The sequence below is a fragment of the Octopus bimaculoides genome, chromosome 2 (assembly GCF_046866305.1).
Source record: "Octopus bimaculoides isolate indiv1 chromosome 2, ASM4686630v1, whole genome shotgun sequence".
Taxonomy (NCBI): domain Eukaryota; kingdom Metazoa; phylum Mollusca; class Cephalopoda; order Octopoda; family Octopodidae; genus Octopus; species Octopus bimaculoides.
This window is the reverse complement of record NC_142929.1, coordinates 231751-254946: the sequence shown is the minus strand read 5'-3', so window position 1 is coordinate 254946 and position 23196 is coordinate 231751. Positions and strand designations below refer to the sequence as shown.

General features: G+C 38.8%; 1 protein-coding gene across 5 annotated transcripts in view; it reads left to right on the top strand.

Moving 5' to 3' along the window:
- The window catches only part of LOC106870748 (tudor domain-containing protein 1), a 61813-nt gene that overhangs the window by 29043 nt on the left and 9574 nt on the right, over positions 1-23196 (top strand). For 3 of the 5 annotated variants that reach the window (XM_089340030.1, XM_089340023.1, XM_014916941.3), the window contains 12 exons: positions 3589-3642; positions 4839-4938; positions 5427-5514; positions 8773-9126; positions 9424-9522; positions 9710-9937; positions 10604-10760; positions 10940-11048; positions 12370-12570; positions 15925-17357; positions 20779-20892; positions 22624-22788. In XM_089340030.1, the coding sequence (XP_089196156.1) occupies positions 3589-3642; positions 4839-4938; positions 5427-5514; positions 8773-9126; positions 9424-9522; positions 9710-9937; positions 10604-10760; positions 10940-11048; positions 12370-12570; positions 15925-17357; positions 20779-20892; positions 22624-22788 (3102 nt within the window). Of the gene's footprint in view, positions 1-1535; positions 1761-3588; positions 3643-4838; positions 4939-5426; positions 5515-8772; positions 9127-9423; positions 9523-9709; positions 9938-10603; positions 10761-10939; positions 11049-12369; positions 12571-15924; positions 17358-20778; positions 20893-22623; positions 22789-23196 lie in introns of all 5 variants that reach the window. The other 2 variants (XM_014916940.3, XM_014916939.3) reach the window with 1 other exon arrangement.

Sequence of the window (23196 nt, the reverse complement as noted above, 5' to 3'; positions counted from 1 at the left end):
GTGGAGTCTGGTTGTAGAAGGTTAGGGAGGAACAAAGAATTCTTCTGTCAACATATGCATTGGCAACAGGTTGGTCATCAATATATAGAAGTAAGTGGATGGAGGACAAAGCTCAATCCTGGGGGACTTTGGAGCTGAATGAAAGGAAGACAGAGAGAGAGCTCAGTTGACACATGTTGCGATGGAAGCTTCGGATTCAAGGGATGACTGGAGCCTATAGGTAGGATGTTTTGTAGATTTTCTTCTGGACACAGGTGAAGAACGCTTTGCTGATGTCTATGACAACAACATTGCTTTCACTGAACTTACTAAAGTGAGGGCCTATTGGTGAATGACGTTTCAGAGTAGACCTTCAGGGGATCAAGTTACTTGGAAACTGTAGTAGTGGTGGTCACTGATGGAGGGGACAGATTTAAGGCACTGGAGATGATCATTGCTAATGGCTGTCTCTATCACCTGAGAGGGGTTTGAGGAGAAAGCAGTAGGACAATAATTGCCTGGCTCTGTGGAGTTACGTTTCTTTGGAATGTCAGGGTGTATTTCTGTAGAGAGTGAGAGACTTAAATAGTTTGGTAAGTGCAGAAGCAAATTCTGATGTACAGCAGAAGGGACATTGTCTGGGCTAGTGATGTTTGTTTGAAGCATCTAGCAGTATTTGCACACTTGGTGTACGAGTAGAATGGTATAGGTTTGGAGGGGACTGAGTAAGGGTGTAATGGTAGAGGCAAAGTAAGCACCAAAAAGAGGGAGGTTGTCTCTGTGAGGGTTACTGCTTACAAAACCATCATTATTTGGAAGAGGAGGAAAAGTGGCGGAGCCTCTGTCGGCAAGTTTGAGATAGGAAAGTGTGATGGCCATGTGGTGGACATTGTCTCATTTAGAAACCCTTATTAATAAGCTGGAAGACTCATTAGCAGTATGCCAGGCAAAATGCTTAGTGGCATTTTGTCCATCTTTACGTTGTAAGTTCAAATTCTGCTGAGATCAACTTTGCCTTTCATCCTTTCGGGTTCAATTAAATAAGTACCAGTTCAGTGGGGGTTTATGTAATCAGCCAACCCCTCCCCTCCAAAAATTTCAGGCCTTATGCCTTTAGTAGAAAGGATTATTATTATTATTATTATTATTTATTATTAGGAGTAGTAGTAGTAGCTTTAGTTTTTTTTATTTCCCACCAAACTAGTGCCAAATTCCTCTTCCCTCAGCTGAAGAGCAAAAACCTGAAGCCATTCTTTCCATCTATTCAACTTAATCACTTCTTTTATGCAGTAATTATTTCTGGCAAGGACCATCCCTTGATTTACTCAATTCCACATCCATTTCTACTCATTTGAATAGAGGAGATAGATTAGTCAGTTTTTTTTTTGTTAGATTTCATTGAATTGCAATGAGTTAGTTCTACCTACCTGTCTTGAAAAGTGGTCTGAGAGTACCATGGGAGAAATTTTATGCAAAAAGCACATTTAAGTGAACTCTAAGAAGCCAAATGTATCACTTGTTTGTCATCTATCAATAAATCAAACATTTTTTTCCAGATTCTCCTCATGAAAAGCAGTGTTTTTCAAGAAATAACTCTTCAAAAAACCCACAAAAGACTCACTTTCAGCAACGGGAAAAGAATGTCAAAAACTATGGAAATTTAGAAGTTTCTAATGATACGTGGAAATATAGGGATTCAGATGAAGAATCTACAAAACCCAAATCTTCACCAAAGAAAAAATTTTCCAAATCTCCTGCCAAGTCTTTGAATAATTCTCAAGGTTCAGATAATTCTATTTTGCACTTAATTAAAAAAATTTTTTGCCTAATATTTGTTGAATCATAGCTCAAGAATAAGGTCTTAAACAATTATTGGGTGATTGGTCTTATCTTTAACTTGTTTGTCATTAGAGTGTGGCCATGATGGGGCACCATCTTGAAGTTTTAGTTGAATGAATCAACCCCAGCTTGGTACTTATTCTATTAGTCTCTTGTATTGAACTGCTAAGTTACACAGACGTAAATGCATCAATTCTTGTCAAGTGGTGGTGGTTTTGGGGGATAGACACAAAGCACAAACACGCATACATGATGGGCTTCTTTCAGTTTTCATCTACCAAATCTACTCACAGGGCTTTGGTTGGCCCAAGGCTGACACCTGCCCAAAATGCCATGCAGTGGCACTGAACTGAGAACCTTGTGGTTGAGAAACAAGCTTCTTACCACACAGCCATGTCTGTACCTAATTGTCTTCTTGACATTTGTTGTGTGGAATTTGCATGTTGTCAGTCTCAAACATTTACTGGAAATAACTCCACAATATTGAACCAGTCCAAGACTGCTTGGATTTTACCATTTATGATGTGGCACTTGCTAGACTGAAACATTTTTAGGTCTCTTTTTATAAATGACTCCTAATGAGTCTATCACTACCACTAATGTGTGAGTGCGCAACTGATTGTGTGAATGTGTTTAAAAAAACCTGGAATAGTTGAAGTGTTGATAATGTGACATTGATAGATGTGGAGAGAAGCAGGTGTTGAGATAATTCTTCTCTAATTCTTCAGTTTGCAGGCCTACCTTCACTGAATTGTATTATTGGACCATAGAAAGAGAAAAAATATAATTGTTTTAGGCAGATACACACTTCTTCACTGAGTAGCCATTTTGAAACTGGTTAAATGGTGGTTTGTTCAGCCAAACGGGTAGTGTCTCTATGGTAATTTGACCTTCAAGAAATAGCATCAAAATCTACCTCAAATTATATTCCACTGTCTTGGAAAAAAGAACAACACAATAAAGAATGTAGACAGTAAATATAAAGGGTTTAGTGGGTGTTCGTGGTTGGACAGCTTTTGCTGATAGGCTTTGTTAGAGCAGGAGTGACTATAACTGGCTCTCTGTTGGTTGCAGTCGATCCGATTAAGAAAAACAGCCTGCTTGTGATTTGAAGACTCCACACACGTGTACCCTTAACATAGTTCTCAGATTCAGCATGATACAGACTGTAATAAGACTGGCTCTTTGAAATACAAGTATGACTCATTTTTGCCTGGTGAGTGGACTGGAGCAGCATCATCATCATCATCATCATCATCATCTGCTCAAGGTCACAATGTGTGGCCTCACGATTGTGAGCTGAATGCACCTAACCGCTATGCTACTTGCCTTCACTAGGAGTGACTGGGACAAACAATATTCTCTTCCATTCACTGCACGAGGAAAGACAGTTTGCAAATTTCTGGTTTTTATATTCACTTTTCTTCCTTAGTAAAATTGGAATGAGTTTTGTTGAAACAGTTTTATATCGGTTGATATTTATAGCTGGGTGTTGTTGCTTCTATTTAGGGAGTGGAACCAGTTTGTCAGTCAGGTAAACTCATGTCCAGGATTAAAACCCAACAGCTGTACTAAAATTTCAGTGAACTCCTGTGCTTGGTTGCCCTTCACCCTCACTTCTGACTTTGCTCCTCATTACTCCTGAATATGTGTCTGGGAGAAAAATTCCGCAACTTTTCTTTCAACTAATCTCAGCTAATGGATGTCAAATGCTTTTGAGTTGTTCTTTGGCTTTTCATGATCAATGTATTCTTTCTTTTATAATTGTAGATCGTTCTGGAATATTGCAGTTGAAGAACAAGTGTGTAAATTGTGGGAGTCAAGGTAAGATTAAATTTAATATCATCATTTAATGTCCGTTTTCCATGCTGGCATGGGTTGGACGGTTTTTCAGGAGCTGGAGAGCTGCACCAGGCTCCAAGTGTTTTCTCTGGCATGGTTTCTGTGACTGGAGGCCCTTCCTAATGCCAACTACTTACAAAGTATACTGAGTGTCTTTTAGTCACATCAACAGGGTCACCAAGTTGGTTGCAAAACAAAGACCTCCTATCCAGGAGAGGGAGTGGAAACAAAGGAAGTGGCCGTGTGCCAGGCGAGGGGCTAGAGCACAACAGCAGCATTTATGATATGAAACTGCTAATGATAGATTTTTGTGGTTTGACAAAATCTGTCACGCTCTGGAAAGAGGTGGTAAAAGTGTGTGTGCAGTAGAGAGTGAGAGATTCCAATGATGCTACTGGGACATGCACACATATGAATAATTTTGGCACATGTACTTGCACACTGACAATAATTAACCATGTGTAGACATGTGCCAGAGCATGTCTGCATGCCATTAGTGTTTCTGTGTCTGCGTGTGCCAAGCATGTTGATTACTTTCCCTGATGATATAACATGCACATCTTAGAGCAAGTCTCTGTGAAGATTCAATATCTGTCTAGCAACAAAGAACATGTAAATATTTCAACTGAGTTATCAGTGACTGAGAGCAAATACAATTGGAATGGTCTGCATCTCAATATGGAGACAACTGATTGAAAATGTCTCGTTGAATTTCATCTCCAATTTATTTCTTCTTGTCAAAATGACTCTGGTATTAGTGTAAAGAAAACAACTCGAAATGTGAGATTATTTCTTAACAACCACAACTTTTATGTGAAGGTCTGTGGCCCACAATGGGTCACTAGTTGAAATAAAGGCCTTTAATCCGATGATATTGGATACAAACCTGCAATAAAATTTTACTGCTCCACAGCAGACTCTCAAAGAACTCCATAGGTTGATGGGCTATTTGTGTAACTTCATGTGATAGGGTTGTGTTGGGTGTGCAAACTGCACAGGGTGGGAGCCACTTGTCATTGAAGGTATGTTTAAGAAAGGCGTCTGCCAAAACCAACACTATAACACCATTCACTTGCATTGAAGGAAAGGCTTGAATGTCATAGCTTCTTATTTGTTTTATTCTTTCTAAGCCTGACTTGGTATTTTCAACAAAAAGTTTAAAACAACTTGTTTTTCAGCTACCAAAAGATGTTCCAACTGCAAAGTACCATATTGTAGTGTTCGCTGTCAAACGAAGGACTGGATGAATGGTCATGAAAAGGCATGTTATAGTTTTAGGTATGGTATTCCTTTTGATTTGTGATCAGATTTCTAACTCTCATGATTGAAACTTTAGACTCCAAATCTGAGATTTTGTGGAGTTCATAGAATAGCAGGCAACCAGCTTGATAGGTCTGTTGTTTGTCACAGATGCCTTAGTAAAATTCTTGTGGTCATCACTGAATGTGGCTGAAAGGTTCACAAGAAGTGGGAACAGGAGGATGAGTTGGAAACTTCTCTTGTACATATGTGTCATCAACATTGTTTAACGTCTGCCTTCCATGCTGGCATGGGTTGGACAGTTTGACAGGAGCCCGCACCAGACTTCAGTGTCTGTTTTGGCTCCCTCTAACATCAACGGGAAATAATTCTGTGTTTTAATAAAATTACAATGTGTAACTTCATATTTTGTCTGTGTACTGGTATATCCAGAACAATTTACAGTTTATGCAAGAACAATGAATTTTATTTATAAAAGAAATATTTCTTTTTAAAAATTTTTTTAGTAAGATGACTCTGCAGGAACTTGCTGACCGATTCGATGTTGATTTAGATTTGAATACATCTGGGAACCAGTCCAAGTCTAAAGACAATGTGAGTACGTTTGGAAAAGGTCTTATCTTGCTTAATCACTGAAGATAGTTGCAGTATTGTTGGTTTTGAGGAATCTTCAGGTAGTTGTTTGTTGAACATTTAGGTGTTGCACTCCTACCTCTGTTCTGGGATTTACCAGGCATTAGTTTATTGTATGAGGTTTAGTGATGAATCCTGGATCTGGACTCTATCCCCATTTCTGTAGATCGATAGATTCTAGTGATGGCCAGATACACTTGGTCAGAGCATGGCAGTCACTCGCCCTCTGAACTATGATATCCATCCAGGTACAGCGGCTGCAGTGTAACGTTGCTATTTCAGTGCGTTTGTCTGGGTAGAAGATACTGTAGTAATGACTGGACCGCTTGTTCCTTTGACCATTTTTCAGTGTCACATTTCCATTATTTGACTGGTGTCAATCGAACCATGGCAGTTTCATCTTCAGTGTAGTGAGGACTGCTTTATGTAGTTTAGTGATCTATTTTTAAGATGGTAGAATGGAAATTCTAAGGGTTAGTGGTTGTGTGACAAGTAGTTGAAAGCCAGGTGTGGTTTTTAGGTTTGTAGTGAAACTAACACCTTGATCGCCATGATACACAAAGAAGCCATTCCCCTCTTGCTGTTATAAATATATTCAAGATCGGCCGTAGCGGAAAACACATTCCCTGTCATCACGTGACTGATTATTATTCGAAGCGGCAACTTCTTCGAACCGTTCCCGCCAGAACGCAAACTGACCAATCACGGCCCCTAATAAGGTCATGTGATAGAGTATTTTTCTGTTGTCTGGTGAGCCTCCCATCAACTATAAAAATAGCTTTAATTCAGCGGCAAATTCGTCTCGGTTCAGTTTCTCTATAGAGACTGTGCCGTGTACCACACGACAGCAGCAATCAGCCAGCGACCACTTCAACAGCTTCGTCCAGCCACGACCTACCGCCGTCGCCACATCAGCAACACGAGTCTACGACTACTGCCAAGCAGCCTTTTCGCCACCAACATCTCCAACCATAGTCGACACGACTTACTATGTACACCAAACCAAACCTCCGCGGCACATCTCTCTCTTCGATTCTGTTAGGCGACTCAGCTTCACCACGATAAATAAACAGACAAGAGTTACAGCCTGCGATAAACGTCTGTCTTCAAGATTCCGGCCCTGGCATAGAAGCCAACACACAACTAGTGATAAGCCCTGCCACACTCACAGCCTCAACTTCTTTCTCATACAGACTCTTCCTATCGTGTACTCAAAACTGGTATAAATGCTTACGTGTTACTGACTTTTTCTATCTGCTGTAATATCTCACATACACATACATGTATCACTCACATACTCTCTTTTCTTTGTACGACGGCCTGTCTTTTATTATGTTCTTATATGTCGCATTCACACTCTCACATACACATACATCTTTAACGCTACAATAAATATTTCTGTTATTCATTTTATATGGTTGTCTTTTCTATCTCCTCATTACTGGCTATTTGTGTTATCGTAGTATAACATTATTTTATATATCATCATTGATATATTATTTTGTGTTCGACCGTGTGACTCGTATTAAATAAAAGGAGTTCTCTTTTTCCATTCGTCACCATTTCTCTTTTTATGAGTTCGCTCGGTCGTTCTTACAGGTTCATAAATGTATTTTGCTCAGAACTAGGACTAAGCCACATAATTTGTCTTATGAAGTATAGTATTGCTCTTAATGTTTGTCTTTTTACTTTGGTGTTTCTTGTGGTAACAAGTTTTAAATGCTTTTTAATGCAGGGATTAGGTGTGCCTCTTCCATCTTCCCATTCTCCCCTGACACCACCTTTATTACTGAAGTAATTTATGGACATCTCTGTCTTTGGATTCTTTCTAGATATTCACCCTTCCTATTGTACAAGTATCACTTGGTGTACTTTTGCTTACTAAACAGAAACTGAAACAAGTCCATCGTGTGTGTGTGTGTGTGTGTGTGCAAATTTGTATTAGCCTTGCCTTTGTCTATGTTTGCTGATTGGATACAATGAGCACAATGATGTCATTTGTTTGCAGTCCACTGTGAAAGCAGGGCTTGTTGATATAATTTGTGCAGTCATTGTAAGCAAAAGTCTCATTCACATGGTTTTTATTTCCAGTTTTCTGTGTAAAAATGGACCAGAGTTGTTTCTCTGATCAGACTAATAGATTATTGGAGCAGTCAGGGTTTAGTGAGGGCATTGGGCCACAGAAGCTCTGCCTCAACATGCTCTGGTTTATTGCATGCAAGGATGGAAAAGTAGGTGTTAAAACAATATACTTGTGTGAGAAAGAGACCCCTTGTTTATGTTTGTCTCTCCTACTGCTTGACAACTGGTGTTGGTTTGTTAACATCCCAGTAACTTAGCAGTTCAGCAAAAAAGGACCTTGAATGTTGTGCCCCAGCATGGTTGTACTTCAGAGACTAAAATAGAGAAGAGAATAAGTGCTTTTGAAATAAGTTTGTTCCTTAGATGTCCTTAGTGATTGTTGTTGAGAGGGTGGAAACCTTCAGTGCACCTGGTCAGCTCCTAGATCGGCCGAACGGTTTCGAATAATATTTGACCACTATGTGCTGACTGACTTGCCAGCTCCTGTCAAAACGTCCAACCCATGCCAGCATGGAAAACGGGCATTAAATGATGATGATGTCATAAAATTAGGATGGTGGATATTCTCTTATGCATAAGTTCTTCTGGTAAATTTGAGGATTCTTTGTTTGTGATGGTGAGATCTTTACAAGATGGTACAATTTCAGTTCAGAGAACTAATTGGTATTGCAACTATTTTATACAGCTTTAGTTTCAGGATGTTTTTTTATGTTGCTAGTACTAGTGGCTAGTTGAACTACTGCTCCAGCATGTCCAATTGATGTAGAGAAAGTGGAATTTCATAATTTGGGAATAGTTAAAACTCTTCAGTTTGTATGAAAAAAAACAACCTATAATTTTTTTCTTTTTTTGTATGTTTTGATGAATATTTTCATGTATTACATCATCATTTAATGTTTGCTGTCCATGCTGGCAAAGGTTGGACAGTTTGACCAGAGCTAGCAAGCTGGAGAGCTGCGTGAGGCTCCAGTCTGATTTGGATGGTTTCTATAGCTGGATGCCCTTCCTAACACCTTTTAATTAGACTCATGCATTGTCATTGGACAACATTAAGTCTTTTGTCAATTATTTTAGATTGTATCCTTCGAGAACTGGATTATTGTGTACTTAGTAAGAGTTAATGTTCTCCTGTTTCAGCAATCCCGCCAGAACAACCATCAAACAAGGCATAATTCTTCATTGTCAAATCAAAATCTTTGTGATTTTCCCCCCAAATCTGATGCTGTAAAGCAAAAACCTGGCAAATCCTCAAGAAAGTCATTTTCAAAAAGGGAATCAGATGTAGAAAATGCCTTTTCTGATCTTGAAATTCCTGATAAATGGCTAGGGAGTGTCCTGTCTCGTACTAAGTCTGCTCATGGTAATAGCAAACATGAACACACAGTGGCTGGGAATGATGATTTTGAAGAATCCTACATTGGTTCCACGGTTTCTAATGGAGAAAGCAATGAATTAGAAACTGTTGAATTACCATCTCGTGGCACTTGTCAGGTTCGTTGCTTCTTTTCATCTATTTCTTTTTTCTTCAAATTAACCTTTCATAAATTTCATTATCATCTAAGATGAGAGAGAATGTGAAAAAAAAAAAGATTTGAAAGACAACCATCTCATTTCACAAATGAAATCTAAAATTCTATTGTTTCATCAACTAAATTTAATTGTATTTTTAAATGGCTTCAAGTTTGTGTGGGCATGAGTAATTTTTTTTTTTTTTTTGCAACAATAAGTGGTTGCTTGTGGTATATGTTTGTGTCTTTTATAACCTTTTTTTTTTCTTTTCTTTTAAAGGTATTGGTGACTTATATCAATGAGTTGAACATATTTGTTCAGTTAAGTACAGAAAAGAACCAAAATATACAAAAGGAAATTGTCTGTAAATTATATGAGGTAAGAACATTATGAAATCTTTACTTTTTCATCATCCTCATTTAATATCCGTCTTCTTACGGGCTGAACATTGAGAAAAAACTATTTAAATGACTAAGATTTGACAAATTTTTTTTATTATCATAAATGAATTTAACAATTCAATATACATAATTTAATTTGGTTTTTGTTTTGTATCATGTTTCAGTCATGTAAAGATGATGATTCTCCAGTATGGAACAAGAGGTCATTGAGAATTGGCCAGTTGTATGCCTGTGTGTTTAGTGAAGATGGTGTTTGGTATCGAGCAATGCTTGTGGAAATCTTGAAGCCTAACAGAGTAAAAGTGAAATACATAGATTTTGGTAATTGTGAAATAACTACAATTGACAAGTTGAGAGTACTTCCTCCTGAACTAAAACAAGTGCCACAACAGGTAAATTTCTATTCTGTTTTTATGGGAAGGGGATTTTATTGCAATTGGTGATAAAAAGTGAAAAAGTGCTGTAAAACTGATGCTAAGACGTTAGTGAGGAGATTAGCTGATAGGAGAAGTAACTGTGAGTTGTGTGTATGGTTTTCTGAGTGGCTTTGCATGGCTCTTTCTTGGCAATGTTAGAAGTCACTTGACTAACGAAATGCTGAAAGTAGAACTAAACTTATAACCCTCAGGGTTTGATAGGGGGGGAATGAATTTAAGAGAACTGTTGCATTATTAGGCCCTAAAAAATTGTTTTCTCCATACACATAATAATGGACTACTATCCATTTTGATACCAACCCGGCTGAAACAGGCTCTGGCTCTGAGTACAAATGTCTTGTTTTCATAAGTTTTGAATTAAAATCTTCCACCAAACCTTAGTCACAATTTATGTTCCTAACACCAACTGAATGATAACTAAGTTATTTTAATTCTTTGTTATATTTAAAATTAATTGAAAGAAACACAGAGCATCTTAAATACGGTAACCAAAGGGTTATACAAGGGCTTACATTTGATGTTGTATTGGCATTTGAGTGTAGAAGACTTGTGGGAGTAGGAACATTGAATGTAAGTAACAGGACCTCAAAATTCTTGCTCAATGTAAATATATTTTTGCAGGCAGTGTGTTGTGTGCTGAATCTTCCTCGTGAAGCAACTTGTAAGAATTCTACAAAACTTGCTGCTCTCATTGGAAAGCATATACTCCAAGATTCTCAATATCAGCTGAAAGTAGTCAAGGATTCAACTCCTCCAGAAGTATTTATATATGATGCTGGTAAGTTATATGGTGGTTCTTTAATGAAATTTAACCCCTGCTGTCTCTGTCTCCCTCTTATAAATCTCTGGAATTTGTTTCAGTTGATAAAACTTGTGAATCACTTCACCAATTTGTCCACCACTCTTTTTTTTCTATTTACCTTTTTTTCTTTCTTTTTTTTTCTTTACTTTCATCAGAGGGAAATAAAATCAACAAAGACATTGTCAGCAGTTTGGATTTGAATAGCACAGCATTACCAAGCGGAACTACTAAAACGAGTAGTGTGAGTACTCCCCAGATTGTGAAGTAAGTTCTCCTCTTTGACTCTTTCAAAGTCATCTTGACCAGTTTACACTGCTCTCTCCCCCTCTCTCTCTCCCTCTCTCTCTCTCTCTTCACCCACCCATGTCGAGTGGAACCTGGCCATAAATCTCCACCCCAACAAACCTGTCCCTGACTCCTCCCAGATTAACACATTCAGATTACTCTCTCAAATCTAATGCTTATTTAGTCACACTGTTTTGAATTCTAACTTTGGGATTTTGATGATCTGATTGTATTTGGTTGAGAGCTAACATTATATTCTTGGATTGTTGACTTAATCCTATCACTTAATCCCATTGTTATACCTCTTGTATTCCTCATTGTGTTCTATTTGAGGACAACCAATGGTTGTAATTCAAACTTTCTGTTTGAGAGCTCCTCTTGCAGAATAAGGCAATTGGCATTGCTGTTCCTTAATGAAAAGCACTTTTGCTTCCTGGAAACAATCTTTTTATTTTATATTTATTTATTTATTTTTTTTTGACAACTTTAAGGTCCAGCAACTGTTCGTTGCTGGACCTTAAAGACTAAGTATCTCAGAGAAGTTATTAAAATTACCGTTTTTTTCTGTAAGTGTATAATTAATGTATATCCACTGCTTTCTGATTTCTTTTTCTGGACTGGACACAAACTGGGAATCTTATTCCCAAATTAATCCACTTGTACAATTCTCAGTGAAGAAGATTGCTACCATAAGTTTAAAAATAAAAGGTTTAAGATTAAATCCAATACATGTTGGAATAAGTTAAGCGCATGACAATAAGTTACCTGTTGCTTAAAGATAGGGACAGATTGTAGATCTCTGAAGTCTTCTTTTTTAATATCTAACCCTTCACTGTTCAGGTTACTCTGTTGTTAAATATTGTTTGTTTGTTTTTGAATTAATCCTGGATTATCTTGCAGTTTAGAGATTTCACTAATGTGATTGTTTAATCTTAGAACGACATTGTAGGATTGAGGTGAGAGGCTGGATCTGGCCAGTTTCAACATAAAACAGGTTAAATAGTTTGGTCAGATCTGGCTGGTTTGAATGTGAAAGAGCTAAATAATATTTTTTCTAATGATTTTGGTTAGCATCACTCATAGATTCAGTTCCTGTTTGAGTGGTCAGTGGTCAGATGAGCACCCAACAGTAGGGAAAACCTTTCCTACAAAATTCTAAATGTATGAATTCAGCAATCGGAAAGAAAAAAATAATTGAACTCTTCACTAACATTGGAAGGAAATGTCTTTTGAAAGAAAGGTATTTTGTTTTGTTGCATTATAAATCTGGATGATAATCTTTTCTTTTTTCAAACTTCAGGTCGTCTCCTGTTATGGCTTGTGATGTTCCTCTTGTTTCTGGTAACCTTAAATATGGCAGTAAGCACAAGCTGCGAGTTATTGATGTGAAATCTCCTGAGGATTTTCTGGTCCAGTTTGCTGATGAGCCATCCAGAGCTTTTTGTCAGTTTACCAAAATGTTGAGCAGCTATGCTGAGTCATGCCGTCCTGTTTCAGAAATGTAAGTTTGTTTTTTAAATTAGTGTGAGCCTAGGCAGGTATGACAGTTGGAAAAAATGTGTCAGGTGACAATGGATTTGTGTGTGGGCACAAGGTGGGTCCTCATTATCGTTTAATATCCATTGTTCCTTGTGGGCATGGGTTGGGTTCGGGTTAGCAGGATCTGATCGGTCCAACAACTGCAGTGTGCCCTGATGTCTGCTTTGGCATGGTTTCTACGGACAGGTGCCCTTCCTAATGCCAGTCACTTTATAAACTGTGCACTGGGTACTTTGTTTTTATGGCTCCAGCTCTAGTAATGTTGCCATGCATCCTAAGACCCTCTTTGGGTAAGAAAGGCTACGGTAGAGCGAAATGACATGTGATCGGGTAGGTTGGAAGAGTGCATGGGTGGGGTGGGGGAGAAACGGGTGTAATGACTGGAGAGAGTGAGATTTACATAGTTGTGGAGAAGGAGAGGGAGTGAATTAGGAAATTCCAGGCATGAAGCTAAACTTAGACTTAAGATTCCTCAAGGTAAACTTAGCAAAGACTAAATAAGAAAGAAAGAAGAGAGAAATCTGCTATCTTCAGGGATGTGGTCTTGCTCAGTACTTAGTTCTACTTGATATAAAATCACCAGCATCAAAAGCTAGAATGGAAAGGTCTTAAAGAGCAAGGTTCTAGTAAGCAATAAAACAGACAGGATCACTGTCCTTTTCAGGTAAGTGGCCCTGCTTGATATGTAAGGCAGGTGTATTCGGTACAAGCTAAGGACACACAAGAGATGCAGTGGAATAATGGGAGGGCGAACACATAGAAAGTAGTGTTTGTATGTAGATGCTAAGTTGCCATAGAGTCTGAGGTCACACGGGAAGATGATTTTCTCAAATACCTGTGAAGCTCTCTAGAGTTAGTGGATAATTTCTGTTAACTAGGCAATCTAATTAGCAGTGGAGGAAGATGCTCCAAGCGTATAATTGCTAGAATATGTACAGGATGCATGTGTATGAACAGTATTGCTACATGGTAATGAGACCTGGGCCTTAAATGCAGAGGACATGTGAAGATTAGAAAATAGAGATGGGGCTAATGTGCTGTGTTGAATGTGCAATGTCAGTTTGCATGTATGACAGTGGTTATGTGTCGAGGGAAACGTTGGGCATAAGAGGGATTGGATGTAGTGTGCAAGAGAGAACACTGTGTCAGTTTGGTCATGTGATGCATATGGACAAGGACAGTTGCATAAAAAAGTGTCCATCACTTAAGGTGGATGGAATTTGTGGAAGAAGACTTGGGACAAGGTCAGTCTCAAGATGATGGTTCTTTGAGATAACTGGGGCAGCTTCATGTGGTCATGAAGACCCATCCATAATTGATATCCTAAAATCACTTTAGTAATGATTGAATATGTGGAGCTCATTCTCCATCTCCATTTTCTTTATGTCAAGAATTTCCCCCACACCTCACCACCTAACATTCATCACTTCTCTGTGGCATTACTTGGCTGCTATAATCACCTGAGAGCAGAGTAAGCACATATTATATCTCCTCTCTTTGGATACCCACTCCCCCAACTATTTCCGTTTCTTGTTATCTTCCCTGCCCCTATTATTTCTACCAGTCCTTTCTCTTCCTTTTGCTCTCCCTCTCCCTCTCCCCATCCCTTCTGCTAGCACTCTCAATGCCCTCACACATATATATATTGGGTTGGCAACTAAGTTCCTGCTGTTGTTTTTTAAATTAAAATTTTTTAAAAGGTTTAATAAAAAATAACTAATTAATCAATAATGTATTCACTCTTGTCGTTTACAACTTCTTCCCAAGGTTCAACAAGATTTTCAATACCTCGTTGGTAGAAATCACCTGATTTCAACTCGAAAAATTGATCCAACCAAGCTCTCAATTCTGCATCAGTATTCAACGAAACTCTGCACATAGCATTTGAAAGAGATCGAAAGAGGTGGATAACCATTGGTGCCAAATCAGGAGATTACAGTGGGTGTGGCAGCGTTTGAATGGCTTCCTTGGTCATATTGGCAATATGAGGGTGGGCAGCAGAAGAGCTCCATGCTGTCGATTTGGTCTTTTCTCTTGAATAGCCATGTTGAGTCGTTCCATCTGTTGAACATAAAGTTCCGCGTTGACCGTTTGGTTCCATTCAAGCAATTCGTGAATGAAGATCTTGTTTCACGCATGGTGTCGCTTATTTACCGGGGCCAAGTCATTCCTTACGCTGCTTCATATTGATGTAAAGGCACAATTTTTCGTCGCCGGTAACTATTCGGTAAAGAAATCAATGCCTGTGTCCATGAGTTGAGTGGTGGCGAGCAAGCAAACCAGTGGAGATTGTGGCTTGTTGATTTTTGTTGTGGTCACTTAAAGCATGCGGAACCCATGCTCCATACTTCTGAACCTTTCCCATCGAGGGAAGATGCTTCTCTAGTTCCCTTGTCATTTGACGAGAATTTTCGTGCAAAAGTTGGTTTAATCGCTCTTCATCGAACTCAATTGGACGGTCAGAACGAGATGCGTCTTTGAGGTCAAAATTTCCATTTTTGAATTTGGCATACCAATCACAAGCAGTTCTTTCAGCTATGGCTCCCTCTCCATACACAGCACAAATGTCGCGAGCAGCTTTTGTGACCTTAGAACCTTGATTAAAAGTAAAAAGGAGGAGGTGTGGAAAATGCTTGTTTTTCTTAACTTGGCATTCCATTTTAATGAGCTGGAAAAAAAAAAAAAAACTTAAATTAACTAGAGAAAAAAACAAAATAAAATAGATTCCAAAATTTTTTTTAAATGGCCGGAACTTAATTGCCAACCCAATATTTATACACACACTCCATATTCACCCTCCAAGTCACTCCTATATTTCACACCATCACTTTCTACAGTCACCTTTACACCATCTCTCTTCACGCTCTTATGAAACTTTCCCTTCTATCCCACCTAACTCACCCACCCCAAACCTCTGTCCCTCCCTTCCCCCCACTACCTTGTAGGAATGTCATCACACAGTTCAATATATACCATTTTCTATCTGGGGTATCAACAGCAAGACACCTATCTATGTCCCTCTATACTTTTAATCTTTGAATTGGTACAAAACCCCTAGTCCATTCTGTAAAGCATTAGGTAGGGGCATCTGGCTGTAGAAGCCAAAACAGAATGGGGCCTGGTGTGACTCCTAGCCTTGCCAGGTTCTGCCAAACTTTGCAAAATAGAAAATTGACATTAAATGATGACATTAAATGATGACACAGTTTAGCTTCTACATTTGGTGCATCTGATTTTTGTACACAAGTCTTATACAGTTTGTGATATTTTTGAAATGGATTACAATAGTATTTCTTTTTTTTATTCTTTCTTGCAGCCCCTTCAAAGGTCAGCTAGTTTTGATAAAATTAGAAACAGAGGAATGGACCCGAGCTGAAGTGTTGGACATCAATAATGATTCTTTACTGGTTTCTCTGATAGATTTTGGCACAGAAAAGATGATACACTTGGAACATTATCGCTCTGCTATGCCTTTCTGTTTGGATTATCCTTGTCTTTGTATTCCATCAAAACTTGAAAGTGTAAATTTTTTTGGAAGAAATGATGACTCTTTTAAGATGCATCATAAATTCAATCAAATTTTAAAATCCTTAACTAAAAGTGAAGATTTTTCCAAAGAATGTATTTTAGGTCTATACATGGGATGTGGAAAGAAATGTCAGTGGAATTTGTATGATTGTAATGGAGAGACTTCTGTCATGGATTTGTTGACTTCCCCATTGAAAGTCATGGCCTCAGAATTGAAAGGTTGTGAAGTCAGTATTGGTGAGGTCTTGGATGGTTTGGCTGTCGAAATTCTTAATGATTCATTTTATATAATTGTTGTCAGCGAGAAACAGATCAGTTTCCTTGCAGAATTCAATACTTACTTGGAAAAGAAAGATGACCATAACGGTTATACTCCTTGTCTCAATGAAATGGTTGCGGCCAAGTTTTCACAGGACAACCAGTGGTATCGTGGTCAGATAATCAGCAACACTGCTGATGGCAGATATAAAGTTTTTTTTGTTGATTATGGCAACTCTGAGTATGTTGATAAATTACAACTGCAGCCATTTCCTGTGCATTTCACTCCTTATCCTAAACAAGCCTTACACTGCTATCTTCCTGGTGTGTGTGGTATTAAAGACAATGAGAAATTTAGTCAGCTCATCTGCAACAATGTGTGCAAATATAAGATAGAAGGCTGCTCCAAAAATGTCTATGAAGTCGTCGTTTATACCAGTGATGGCAGCTGTGTTAATGATTGCTTTGAAGAAAGCTTGGAGAAGAATGCTCCTAATGACTATTTTCCCAGAAGTCAGTCTTTAAATAGCACTGCTACATCAAAGTCAAACTCTGTAAAATCTGCTAGCTCTCTTTCAATATCTCCGTTCAGATCTCGTTCTCAGTCTCCTCAAAGCATTGAAGGGCAACCAGTGGATGCATCATCTCCTGTACAAATGACCTATCCTCCATCTTGTCATCGACATCATAGGGACTCTACTGAACATATTTTTGAGAACCAGTTTTCTTCTGAGAAAAAATTGCCTGATGATAGACAAACAAAGGAATCCATTATGCTATCTCTAAGCACCAAAGCTTCACAGCGGGAAGTTTGTCAAGAAGATACGTTGCAAGCAAACAGAGTAAAGTATTTTGCCAAAAGCATGGGATGTCTACAGCTGAAGGTGAACACACAATATGAACTGCTCTGTAAATGGGTTGTAGACACAGACTGCTTCTACTGTCAAATCCTTGATGAAGTGGGTCAGTGAGACTTTTGTTTTTTAGTTCTCTTCCTTTCTTTGTTTGTATATATCTGTTTGCCTATTGTCTTGCATGGTTATATCTTGTCCCCATATTGTAATAGTATGGGGAGAGGGGGATATGCACTGTAACTGCATTGCTGCATCCACCATATTTGTTAGTGGTTCCCTTCAACTCTTGGTAGACGACACCTCTGCACCACTCAGGTGACAACCCTCCAACCTGTTGTTGCTGATCACAGATTTCCGAGGTTGGAGTGCAAATCCTACTTCAACCTCTTTTATTAAGATAGAGGAAATGGGTTCCTATATCGAACACAACATGCCACCTCGTCTGGGAATAGAACCCATACTCTAACATTTGTGTGTGCAATACCCTAACCACTAGACCATGTGCCTTCACAGTAAACCAAATAAATAATCAACTTTGTTGTTGAGTATCCTTGCCATTGTTACAATGTGGACTGGTTCTGGACAGATTATCTTTGGCCAAATATACACAAGCAACAGAGGCAGTATTAATACTGAGAGGTAATATTTACCCCCCCCCCCCTCAACATGGATGTTCTGTTAGAACAAACTTTACTGTGCTACTTATGAGAGAAACTCTCCTTTTGGTGCCAAATGCACTCATGTTTATATTGCTAGTGAGGAGATAAATCCCCACCATCTCTAGCATGGAAACTTACCAGATTGCATTATTTTGACCTTCCTTGGTATTGTCAATGATGGACACTCGACTGCTAGAGATAGCAGTGATTCCTCTCTTTGCCAGTGATATATAGAAAAACAGTGTAATTTTTTTTTTTAACAAGCTCACTGGCTAATTGTGACACTAGTTCCTGTTTTGGTACTGTTTTTCAAAATATTGCTGGTGGGGGAGATGAGTCACTGCTGTCTCTAGCGGTTGAGCATCCGTCGTTGACAAGACCAACGAAGGTCAAAGTCATGTGATTAGGTGGTCTTGGTGCTGGAGATGGTAGGAGTTTACCTGTCCCTGCTAGCAATATAAACAAGCATGCATTTTGCAGCAAAAGCCAGTCTGAGGCTTTCTCTCGTATCTACTGCAGAGTATAGTCTGTTCTAGCAGAACATTCATGTCTAACTTCTTATTTGATGTCTTCCTCGATGGTTAACCTCTGATGTGACTTAAGGACTCTATATTATCTTTGTTCTTTCACTCATATAGTTCCTTTCATGGCCAAATACCCTGCCTGTCACCAACTACTTTATAGGGTGGATGCTTTTTATACCACCAGCAACTAGAGAAGTTTTCTGTGGCTGGGCTAAAGGCTCTTCTCTTGGTAGAGGTGCCTGCCTGTGTGGCTTGGAAACTCCACATTTTCATTTGCTTATAGCATGATGTGGAGAGGTGGGTGACAGGCAGACGTTCTTCCTGAGAGCCATTGGTCTGAGGACTGGCCTTGGATTAAACAATAGCAGTGAATCTATGATCATGTCCATATGTAGTAATGACCAATATTGAGTTCCATTTGCTTTTAATGAAAAATGGCCGCAAGCATCTTTTTGACTTGAAGGGTAGCTGCTCACTGAGCTCTGTTCTACAATATTAAAGATTACAGAATTTATATTAAATAACAACATAATATAATAATAATAATAATAATGATAAGCTAATCGATTTAGCTCTAAGTTTGTCTGCAGCTGTAGTTGTTTATTATATAATATTAAATTCACATCAGGGTTGATAAAATATGTACCAGTCTAATACTGGGGTCAATGTAAATGACTTATCCCCTCTCCTAAACTTTTCTGGCCTTATGCCAAAATTTGAAACCGAAGTTCACAGGATTTGCAACAAATACTCTTTAATAATTAGTTTAGTAATAATAAATGCCCAGCGCCAGGCAGTGGCTCTCTTGGCTTCTCATCTCAACTGATTGCAAGTGCTAGCTTGTTTGTTTTGTCTTGGTATAAAAGATGGGCTACAACAAGTATTCTGCTCAATACCACAGATTTGCTTGTCAGTTGCTTGACCTTAACCAGTTGAGCATGTCCCTTGGTGGTTGACTATATGTGCATCTCTGTCACGAGCAGAAGTAGTTGGGGAACATCATAGCCATGTGTTGAGAGGAATTCTTTGGGGTTTGCATTATTCACTTTTAGAAACATGAGTGTTTCATTCATCATCCTTAACCCTTATTCAGAGACATTTTGGGCTACTTTCTAACTGGGCCCCACCTGCATTGTTTATCTTGATATGAGGTCATCCTGTTGCACACACATGGTTGTGATGCAGGTGCCTGGTGTAAAGTTATCAAATGAGTAGTCATGTTGAGTCTATTCATCATCATCATCATCACTTAATGTCCATTTTCCATGCTGGTGTGGGTTGGATGGTTTGACTGAAAACTGGGGAGCTGCACCAGATTCCAATCTGGTTTGGCATGGTTTTCTACAGCTGGATGCCCTTCCTAACACCAACCACTCAGTAGGGTGTGGTGGTTGCTCTTTATGTGCCACCAGCATGGGTGCCAGTTATGAGACACTGGCATTAGCCACAACTATGACCTCACTTGGTTCGACAGATCTTCTCAAGCACGGTATATGGCCAAATTTCAAAGGGAGCTTTTTATGTGCCACTGGCACAGGTGCCGTTTATGTGACTCTGGATTTGGCTGCAACTATGATTTCATTTGGCTTGATGGGTCTTCTCGTGCACAGCCTACGACCCTACATTTAATGGGTGCTTTTTACATGCTGTGACTGCGGTTTCACTTGGCTTGACAGGTCTTCTCAGCCATGGCATATTTGCCAAAGGTCTCGGTCACCTCATCACCTCGTCCTATGTCTTCCTGGGCCTACCTCTTGCACAGGTTCCTTCCACACTTGGAGATTGGCACTTCTTTACACAGCTGTCCTTGTCATCCATATGCATCACCTGTTCAAGCATCTCATCAATCTCACCAGACCTACCTTTCAGTGTACCAACTTTGAAAACTGGGGATGTGGGGTGGGGGTGGGTATTCAGCACCTGGGAAAAGGTTTGGGCTTCATATATTTATGCCTTAGTGTCACTTTGATGACGTGCATTGCTCTCTCAGTCAATAATAATAATCCTTTCTACTGGAAGCACAAGGCCTCAAAATTTGGCGATGTTGGGGGTAATCTATTACATGGATCCCAGTTCTTAACTGGTATTTATTTTCTCAAACCTGAAAGGCTAAAAAGCTAAGTCAACCATGGCAGAATTTGAACAAAGACCATAAAGAGGGATGAAATACCTCTAAGCATATTGTCCAGCATGCTAACCATTCTGCTAGTTCACTGCCTTCTCAATGATACTAACAATAAAGGGATTATGCATAATATCACAGTTCCGTTAATGTCTTTATTCTTCTCATTTGATTTTTGTGTGATTAGCAGTTTTATATGTTTAAAAGTTACCATTTTCTCTTCAGCTATGGAAGCTTTGACTGACATGACTGAACAATTAAATAAAATGTGTGAGACTTCTCATCTGAATTCAGTAATTCAACCTGAGATTGGAGAAGTTGTTTGTTGCAAATATTCAGGTAAGTTTTAGTTTCAAATAAGTCAGGGTTGTTTTTTTTTTTTTCCTTGTAAACTATTTGTTCTCAAATTGAGTCGAACATTGAATGGCTACAGGGGCCCAGTAGAGTAAAATAGGAATGAAAGGGGTCGATAAAAATGAAAAAATAATGGTTGAACGTTACTGCTGTTGACTGAAATGATTTTTGTAGAAGCTAAAGTTAAGAAAATATCAAAAATTAAAGTTAATTCTCTGATTTCAGGAATTGTGAAATGTGTTAATGATGACAGCCGTAACGTAGGCAACTCGCTCCTCTCTTGCATTGTTCCAAGCTGGCTGTGATCCAACGCATCCTAACCCTGTAATATCAAGTATAACTAATGAGCCAGAACAGTTGTGGCAAGACTTTAATGTTCTGCTAGAAACAACAAAATAGAAGCTGTATTTTGTGAAACAAAATGAATATTGCTAGTCAGTAACGTGTTTAGATAAAACGAATAAATGTGGAACTTAGTGAGTCTTGTCAAAGAATTAACATTTCCCTCACAACAGACTCCCTGTGAAAGCAACTTTAAAAAAAAATTTTTTTTTATACATATTGTCATCATTTAACATCCGCCTTCCATGTTAGCATGGGTTGGACAGTTTGACAGGACCCTGCACCGGACTTCTGTGTCTGTTTTGGCTGGACACCCTTTTTAATAAGAACCACCCAGCAGACATAAAAGACAAACTTTCAAATTGAAGCTTGTTATTCTCATAGCTGGCTGTTTTCTGAATTACCGAGATATGGAGTGGTACTTTTTGCCTTGGAAACCTTCAGCTACATTGCTGTGAAATTGGACTCCATATATGGTAGATAATGAATGCTGCAGGTCATCAAGAAATCTGGTCTGACCTGAATCATTGAATTGCAGTTGTTGATTTGCCTGAAGCAGTCTACAAGAAACACCATGGGCATATGGCGTAGCGGTTAAGAGCATGGGCTACTAACCCCAAGATTCCGAGTTCGATTCCAGGTAGTGACCTGAATAATAATAATAATCGTCATCATTGTTTAACGTTCGCTTTCCATGCTAGCATGGGTTGGACGATTTGACTGAGGACTGGTGAAACCAGATGGCTACACCAGGCTCCAATCTGATTTGGCACAGTTTCTACAGCTGGATGCCCCTCCTATCGAAAAATACCTTAGGAATGAGAACCCAGGTTCAAAATTTCCCCAATACACCTGATGAAGGCTGGAGGGTATATCAGCCGAAACGTTGTGTTAACAACAGACAAGACGAGGACAAATATCTGTCAATTGTAAATAATGTACTATCATCATCATTATTGTTGTTTAACATCAACTTTTGCATAGTTGCAATGGGTCAGAAAGAATCTGCTGAGGCAAATTTTCTATACTTGCTGCCAACCCTCGTTTGTTTTCAAGCAAGGTAACATTTCCCCATAGATAACAGAAAATGAACACCATTGCTTCTATGATAGAGATACCCAGTTACAATCATCAATTGATGGGAAAACAAGGCTATACACACACACACACACATGCGAGTGTCTTTCAGTCTCTCTCTGTCAAATCCCACACACGAGGCTCTGATTAGCCTGTAGTTATAGTGGAAGACCCTTGCCTAAAGTGAGACTTAAGCTTCGTACCCACAAATGTTTTAACATTTTAGTTCAATCTTGAATTATCATTTTGATTCCTAATTCTGAATTGTTTGAAGATTCTATTTCATTGTTTTTACAGATGGAAAATGGTACCGGGCTAAAGTTATGGCAGTTTCCAAGGCAGAATTTTCTGTATTTTATGTTGATTTTGGTTGTAGTGGTAGAGTTACCCAAAATGAGATAATGCCTCTCACAGACGAGTTGGCAGAAATACCGATATTAGCAGCTCGATGTTCTTTGGCAGGTAAATACATTAAACTCTCTTTTAATTAATCAAAGATTTTCTTTTGCATGATTTTTTTTCCCTTCTAAAACAATATTCATGTAATTAGGTTAGTTTACAAAACTCAGTTATTTGTATGAATTTCTGAAGAATGCAATTCTCAGGTACTTGCTCTTAGAAAACTGTTTCATAACTGCTTGCCGTGAAAGAGTAGGAATCACGAGGTTTCTTTTCTTTCTGTATAAATGAGGCTAATAGGATTAATCTTGCTCAGTATACTTCAGTCTACAAGAGAAATGTTAGTTTTAAATTTGTGGTGTAGCTGCAGCCACCACATAAAGCTAGGCTTTCTCACTTAAGTAGAAGTGGTTCCAAGCTTAGGCACAAGGCTAGCAATTTTGGTGTCGAAAGTGGGTTACATTGACCCGC